The sequence below is a fragment of the Stegostoma tigrinum genome, chromosome 6 (genome assembly GCF_030684315.1).
Source record: "Stegostoma tigrinum isolate sSteTig4 chromosome 6, sSteTig4.hap1, whole genome shotgun sequence".
Taxonomy (NCBI): Eukaryota; Metazoa; Chordata; class Chondrichthyes; order Orectolobiformes; family Stegostomatidae; genus Stegostoma; species Stegostoma tigrinum.
The window spans coordinates 77,799,444-77,808,056 of record NC_081359.1 but is presented as its reverse complement, the minus strand read 5'-3'; the positions used below and the strand labels follow the sequence as shown (position 1 = coordinate 77,808,056).

The following is an 8,613-nucleotide window of genomic DNA, read 5'->3' as shown; positions in this document are numbered from 1 at the left end:
TCAGTCCAACTCATCCATGCTGACTGGATATCCTAAATTAATCTTGTCTCATTTGCCAGCAATTGGCCCATATTCCTCTACACCCTTCCTATTCATGTACCCCATCCAGATGCCTTTTAAATGTTGTAATTGTACAGCCACCTCCACCACTTCCTCCGGCAGCTCATTCCATACACAACCACCCTCTGGGTGAAAAAGTTGCCTCTTAGGTCCCTTTTATATCTTTTCCTTCTCACTTTAAACCTATGCCCTCTTTTTTTGAACTCCCCTACCCTGAGGAAAAGACCTTGGTTATTCACCCTGTCAATGCACCTCATGATTTTAAAATCCTCTCTAAGGTCACCCCTCAGCCTCCAACGCTCCAGGAAAAATAGCCCCAGCCTATTCAGATAATGCTGGTGATGTATGAATTTCTAAAGCTCATTGATATAGTGCTGCACAACAAACTTGACAGCAACATTATTACTCGTGGAATAAAAGTCACAGGAGCAACATAGATACAAAATTGGTTGAGTGACAGGAAACAAAGGGAGGTGGCAAACACGTTTTTTGGATGGAACAAAGGTTTATGGTGGAGTTCCAGTCATAGGTATTAGCACCCTTGCCTTTCCTGATAAATGTTATCCAAGATCTGGGCGTAAAGGCTACAATTGCAAAATTTTCACGATTCAAAATTTGCAAATATTATAAACAGTGAGGCTATTGGTGTCCAACTGAAAATGCACACGGTTTAGTGGAATGAGCAGAAAATTGTAGATGAAATTTAAAGCAGAGAACCGTGAAGTGACTCGTTTTAGTAAGGAGACATAGGTTGCAGAGACAGAGAGACCCAGGTGCTTATGAGCATAAATCTTTGAAGATAACAGGATACGTCGAGAAGGATTAAAGGAGATGATATTATAGGCTCATCAACTGTGGCATGGAGTATAAAAACAAGGAAATCAGGGGAAATTAAGCTTTTTATAGAGATATTCAAAATTATACCACATTTAGACAGAACAGAGAAGGACAATCTGAATTAACGACGAATTAACAATCAAACAGCACAGCTTTATCGAAGCAAGCGATGGCCCCTAGAAGAAAACAAAACTTCCATCATGCAGCCAGAGGTTTGGATATGCACTGCCTGACAGTGAGGTGGAAGCAGATTCAGGCACACATATGGAAAGGGATTGGATTATGATCTGGAAAAAAAGAATATCCAGGGCTTCTGAGAGAAGGCACTGAGTATCTCTCATTGAATTACTCCGATCAAATGATTGCACGGATACGACAGACCGATTGGCCGCCTTCGGTGCTATAATCATTGTACATTCAACAGTATTTGTTCTCCTTTCCTGTAGGTTTTTTTGAACACTGGTGTGCTTCTTGGCCGCTTTACATTTATATCAGACACCTGTCTGCTCTTGGTGAGGATTTTGCCCTTTTCGAACATAAAACGGATTAAAATAATAGCAGGCAGCTCCAGTGGGTATGTTCCCGACAAGAGGGCGCGCAGCAATCTCAAAGGTACCGAGCACGCTGCTCCCTTTATCCCTTTGAGGTACTGCCTTGGCGCTATCACACAAGGTGAAGGAAGAGGATGTGTCCAATCTCAAGAAATGTGAGTGGGCCCTTGCTGTAAATACACCCGGGCCAATTAAGCTGAGTATCTACCGGTTCGTGAGTTGTGCGACGGTTTGAAATTCTCCCTTACAGGTTGTGCTGGAGGATGTGCAGCTTCCTTCAATCGATAGTGGAAGCAAACTATTTTTGTCATACAATCCGTAATGATCACATGCTGTAACACTGTCTTTAAGAGCACCAGCTGTCGTCCAATGGACGTTCTGGGAAAGATGTTCGCTGGAGACTAATGGCCCATACCAAACCGACTCTGTGGTGCGACCTTGAGTTTGCGCAGCAGTTTTAAGTAGCTGGTAGTGAATCAGAAGCAGTTTTACATCTCCCAATGCTATCTAAATAAATACATTCCTAAGGTGTTGCTTCCAGTTCTTTGAATGTCAGAGATTTTTTAACTGATGACGACTTTAAGACAATCGCCTCTTTTCATCGTCAAGGAAATTGTCTTATTGTTAATATTCCACGTGGTGAAAATACTAAAAAAAAGCAGAAACCTTTTTGTGAAATACGTTCAGTATTATGAGGGTTTAAAATAAATCTACCAGCCGTTTGCTATAGGACTAGATATAGAATTATCCTTATCAATTAATAGGTCTGGGCTCCAGATTGGCAAACTGTGTACGGTACTGTGACCCAATGTACAGTAGTACATTGATAATAAAATGTGAGGCTGGATGAACACAGCAGGCCAAGCAGCATCTCAGGAGCACAAAAGCTGACGCTTCGGGCCTGGACCCTTCATCAGAGAGGGGGATGGGGGGAGGGAACTGGAATAAATAGGGAGAGAGGGGGAGGCGGACCGAAGATGGAGAGTAAAGAAGATAGGTGGAGAGGGTGTAGGTGGGGAGGTAGGGAGGGGATAGGTCAGTCCAGGGAAGACGGACAGGTCAAGGAGGTGGGATGAGGTTAGTAGGTAGCTGGGGGTGCGGCTTGGGGTGGGAGGAAGGGATGGGTGAGAGGAAGAACCGGTTAGGGAGGCAGAGACAGGTTGGACTGGTTTTGGGATGCAGTGGGTGGGGGGGAAGGGCTGGGCTGGTTGTGTGGTGCAGTGGGGGGAGGGGATGAACTGGGCTGGTTTAGGGATGCAGTGGGGGAAGGGGAGATTTTGAAACTGGTGAAGTCCACATTGATACCATATGGCTGCAGGGTTCCCAGGCGGAATATGAGTTGCTGTTCCTGCAACCTTCAGGAACAGCAACTCATATTCCGCCTGGGAACCCTGCAGCCATATGGTATCAATGTGGACTTCACCAGTTTCAAAATCTCCCCTTCCCCCACTGCATCCCTAAACCAGCCCAGTTCATCCCCTCCCCCCACTGCACCACACAACCAGCCCAGCCCTTCCCCCCCACCCACTGCATCCCAAAACCAGTCCAACCTGTCTCTGCCTCCCTAACCGGTTCTTCCTCTCACCCATCCCTTCCTCCCACCCCAAGCCGCACCCCCAGCTACCTACTAACCTCATCCCACCTCCTTGACCTGTCCGTCTTCCCTGGACTGACCTATCCCCTCCCTACCTCCCCACCTACACCCTCTCCACCTATCTTCTTTACTCTCCATCTTCGGTCCGCCTCCCCCTCTCTCCCTATTTATTCCAGTTCCCTCCCCCCATCCCCCTCTCTGATGAAGGGTCCAGGCCCGAAGCGTCAGCTTTTGTGCTCCTGAGATGCTGCTTGGCCTGCTGTGTTCATCCAGCCTCACATTTTATTATCTTGGAATCTCCAGCATCTGCAGTTCCCATTATCTCTGATACAGTAGTACATTAGTCGCTTTCGGATAATGATTACTATGGCTGTTTTATGGTTATTTTGATGTGGTTCACTGAAGCAACCATTCACTTGTGATAGGATGAAAAGAAGAATAAACTGTATAATGTTTGAACACTCTGCACAACAAAGTAAATAGACAGTAAACAAATAAGGGACGGTCGATTAAAAAGAAATGACTAAATTACATTTATGATCTACGTCCTGTTGACCATGGCTTCCGCTGCACAAAACTGTCACCAATTTAGCAATAATCCAAAACAAATTGTTATCCTAATGCAGACTGCACAGCATATGAACAAAAGCTGACATGCGGACGCAGTAGAAATCGGTGTTCATCATTTGAGGTTCAGTTACTTTGTTGTTAGAAAACATTTTGTCTGAATCTATTCCTTCTCTATCTGCCTGGAAGTGCTGATGGCAACATCGACTGCATTGACAGGCAATGTTTCATACCCCAGGACTAACATTCTTTGTCCTTATATGCAAGAGATCACCAAAACAAATTAAGACAGCCATGTTGACGAGAGTTCAATTGAAAATAATTTGGTGAAAGATAATACAAAAACAATGTTCATTAAAACTCAAAGTTCTGGCAGAAGTACAATTCTGTTATTGCTGCAAATGTTTTTTTCTTTCTCCTCAAGGTGAGGCTGACCCTGGTCTGGCTGTTTACTTTTGCCGGCCTATGGTTACTACACCACTCCCTATGCCTTCAATCCTCAAGTAGTGTTGGAACTTTGAATGCTACAAGGACATGTACAATCAGACTGAAGCAACTCTGCTTTTACTCTCACCCTGCTGCATCACACCTGACCTCCAATACCTTTTTGCATTAGGAGCGCACAATGTGGACAACTTCCAAGATGAAACCACTTGCTAGGCAAAGACATTTGAACTTTAGGCAAGGATCTTAATCTCCATACTCCACACAATGCAACACAATTCTTTAAGAAATGACTTTATTTTATCACATTTTATGTATACAAAATTAATAACAATTTACAATGAAAGTTACTTTCATCCAAATGATAGAAAAGAAAATGAAAAGAGTATCAGTGCTGTTTCTTTTTCTATATGACATGATTGTGCCATTTTTGCTAAAATAAAGTGCATTTCACTATTATATTATAAAACACACACTTCTACACAACAACATATTCTTACATGTATTGTTCAGTTGCATTTTGACAGCTACAAATAGACAACAGCTAACTTCTCACCCTGACATGAGCTGTCAGGTGAGATATAAGTCTTTCATGTACTCACAAACACTATTTACAACCTCGCACGTACACTACTTACTTTAAAAAGTAATTGTTGCTGCCAATTTTCAATTGTTCAAAAATGGAAAATGCTACAGTTATTCTAGGAATGCAAACGACATGAATTGTGAAGTGCCAAGGAGCCAATATCAGTGAGATAAAGTAAAGTGCAGTAAAGTGACTTAATAATATTTTTGTGGTTTTTAAATGCATTTTGTCATGTTGCATGATACATGCTGGTTCTTTTTATAGAATTCAGATTAGTTTAGAAAATTATGATCTTGATACAATCTACAGGGGATTAGAATTCCTATGTAAATTTTGTGGATTCAAGTTTAGCTTGGGTAATATATTCAAATGCAAATATGACAGTGTAACTTACTCAATGCCTTTAAGTTATTTAAAATATATCGACATTACACAATGGCTGTTTAGGATACAAATTATTCACTGGCATCAAACCACAAGGCTTAGTGCACATGATAATTGATAAAATATCATGTAATTTATTTATTGAGTTGATATATGATCTCTATCAAACTACACTGTATATTGATAACAATGAAATTATATGGTGGCAAATCAAGATTCTTTGTTTTTTTAAGAAGTGCCCCCTTCCCACAAACGGACCTCCAAAAGTTTAATTATTGTTTTGAATGGTTAAATGCCGAAAGCTATAGTCAAAGGAATTAGAAAACAAAGTGAAACTCAACCGATTTCATATATCAAGTATAGTGTTATGATGCTCACTTACTGAAACTATTCTGAGACTAAGATATACTTAAAATATTCAAGCTTATTGATAATGTGATTTTGTCTTTGAAACGTCCACTTATTGAAAGCATTATGCATCACCTTGGCAATCTACTATATTTTAGTAACACTACCGTTCACAGTCAAACATCAAGATGTTGAAAGTCCTGGTGAATATGTAGTGATTTCTTACAGTATTGCTGTCTATATGGACAATGACATTAATAAAAGTTTCGTATTGATTACTAATGGAGTGGGCTGTCTCCAAGTAATTGAAAATACTAATGACACCTTCCCCCATAAAAACGTAAGATACATAAAACATCAGCAACACGGAAACGTTAACCACAGTAACCTGTTAATCTTCGTATCTTAAAGCTAGGTAATGCTAGTGAATGACATTTAAAGAAAAAGAAACCAAGGAGGTCACCCCTGCCAGCACATTCATTTTGTAACATCTTCGGGGATCTCGTTCCAGCGCCAGTGAGAGGAGGTTCCCCAGCCCCCGAGAATTTACCTGAAGATCAAAGTTATAAGATGCATGGGAGTGGCATAAATTACGGTGCTAAGGGGAATTGCCTGAGAAATCGTACTGGATTTTCCCCTCTCTTGAAAGTGGTCCCTTTACCAACTCATTATACGTCGCTAGGGGACCGTGCTCGGAGTAAGATATTGGGAGGGATACATCCACAGCAGATAAGCCAGAGCGCCTTCTGGATCTCCTGGTTTCGGAAGGCGTAGATGACAGGGTTAATGATGGAGTTGTAAGTGGCTGGTAGGAGGGTGGCATAGGTGTAGATGGAGGGGTAGGTGTAGTCCGCTATTAAGCAGTAAACGGTGAAAGGCATCCAGCAGGCAGCGAAGGTGCCCAGTATGATGGCTAAGGTAGAGACCCCTTTCCTGGTGGTGACATAGTGGGACGTGGCCAGGAAATGGTGCTGCAAGGCGATCTGATGGGCGTGTCTCATGACAATCTTACAGATCTGGATGTAGAGCTGGAGCATCATTGCGAACATGAGCAGGAAGGAGACCGAGAGCACGGCCACGTTGTTTTTCGTCAGGGGCTTGATGACGCTACACGTGGACTCATCTTTCAGGCAGTTCCAGCCCAGGACGGGCAAAAATCCCAAGCAGCTGGACACCCCCCAGAGCACGACCAGCATGATGTAGGTGAAAGTGACCGTGCGCTCCGAGTTGTAAGTCAAGGCGTAGTAAAGCGAGAGGTAGCGGTCAATGGTGATGGCCATGAGGCTGCAGATGGAGGCGGAGAACGAGGCGACCACCAGCCCCACGGTGAGCAGCTTGGCCGCTTCCGACTGCAGCAGATAGGCGAAGGCGAAGTTGGCGATGAGGCCGACGCCCGCTAGCAGGTCAGCCACGGCCAGGCTACCGATCAGCACGAACATTGGGGCACGCAGGCTCGGGCTGTTCAGGATGGTCACCACCACGACGGCGTTCTCGCAGGAGATGACAGTGCCCGAGGTGCAAAGGACCACATCCCAAGGATTGACGCTCTCCGAGAACGGGACCACCGAGGCAACGGCTGCCGAGGTGTTCTCGCCTGTCTGGGCCACCCAGCGACCAGACTGATGGGATGTATTTTGGAAATCTCCGTTCATTATCTTCTTTTTTTTGTTGTTGCCCTAACGCTAGCAAACAGAGGGACACATTTCCAGGTTACTGCAAATACCCGCCACCTCCATGCAAATCACATTTGTTGTGTGAACGCGAAAAGGGAACATCCTATGATTGCAAAATACATGCACCTTAATCTTGTCACAAATTTTTAAAAAAAGCTAATGCATTGTGCAAATTGAAAAAAAATTGCAAATAAAATGCACAAATGACAAACACTCTCGGTTACCTCGCCTGTCTGATGCACAGTCCCCATGTGTTCCTTATTACTGCACCATCTTCCCCCTGCGCTTTTTTTTTTCGCTCCTGTCCTCAAAATCTCCGCTGCAGCACGCAGGGCTAGAGGGACGCCCCCGGTTGTTGTTAAAAATCACGGCTCAAAGGCTTTGTGCGTGCCCAGACGTTGCTGCTACTGCCCTGGTGCGGTCCATCAGCCAGCAGCCTGCTGCCTGTTCAACCTGCCGCTGCATGTGTCCACGGCAGCGGCTCGATCACTGCACCAACGTCATTGCCAGCTACAAGAGTCAAGCAAATCGAGTGAACCAGCCAGTGCAGTTATTAAAGGCATCTCCACCGCTAAGCTGTGCGCCCAACAATTCACCACAAGAGCATGTGCTTCTTGCAATGTCCCGCCCCATCACCACAACATGCAGCGTGAAGTAAGTTGCAGGCACAGTCACTCGGGAGCATGTCTGCAGGCATCTCATTCCCGGCAGCGGGATTCTACTCCACGTGATGTGCCCTGATCCATCGCTGGCTTTCTAGAGCGGTTTCCAACCCAGGATGAGATTGCCGGAACAGATGAATATAAATTAACTTTCCCTGATGAACAAGTGACATTCCAGGTCACACACTCACACACCATGCTTCCTTGAAAGTGTCAGATCATCAGCTGTCCCTGGATCAAAATCCTGCAATTTCTCAAGCGTCCCTGTGGATGCACCTACAGCACATGGCTCTAGAAGACAGCTCACCATCACCTCCTCAAGAGCAATTGGTGATGGACCAGACGTGAATACATCGATACACAACACAGAAAGAGACCCTCCGATCCAACTCGTCTGTACTGACCAAATATCCTAAACCAACAGCATCCCATTTGCCACATAAATATCATAATTTACGATTAATAGTGACAGAGGAATGGATGGATAAGTCTTAGCATTTGATTTGTGTACTGTTGCAAAAAGTTTATCGTTTATACCAAATGAACAGATCAATAGGCATCTCTTGTCTGTCACAAGCACCAGCCAGTGGTTAGAGCTAAACAAAATACTTTTCAAAAACACGTTCCAAATTACCCCATCGCACCCACCAAAACAAGAAGCCGAAGTGATCATAGACCCCTTAGAGAATGAGGGTGCAGAAAAAAAAAGCAGAGAACCAGGCAATGAGTTTGAATAAACACTTTGCACTAGTCTTCACAGTAGAATATTTTTAAAGCAATCAAAAATTACAAAAGAATCAAGGGGAAAAGGGGAGAAGGAATATTACAATAGCTATCAGTAGAGAAAATACAGGGCCAGGGAAAATAATGGGGTTAAAGACAACTAAGTCTCCTGGACTCAATGGGA

The 8,613-nt window shown here is 44.0% G+C and overlaps 1 protein-coding gene across 1 annotated transcript; it reads right to left on the bottom strand.

The window, feature by feature from the left end:
• Window positions 1-4,450: 4,450 nt before the first annotated feature.
• gpr12 (G protein-coupled receptor 12) lies at window positions 4,451-7,786 on the bottom strand. The gene is made up of 2 exons (XM_048532190.1): window positions 7,269-7,786; window positions 4,451-7,053 (listed from the first exon to the last, which is right to left on the bottom strand). Exon 2 carries the CDS (start codon window positions 7,021-7,023, stop codon window positions 6,040-6,042), a length of 984 nt encoding a protein of 327 aa, XP_048388147.1. The 5' UTR covers window positions 7,024-7,053; window positions 7,269-7,786; the 3' UTR covers window positions 4,451-6,039.
• Window positions 7,787-8,613: the final 827 nt, after the last annotated feature.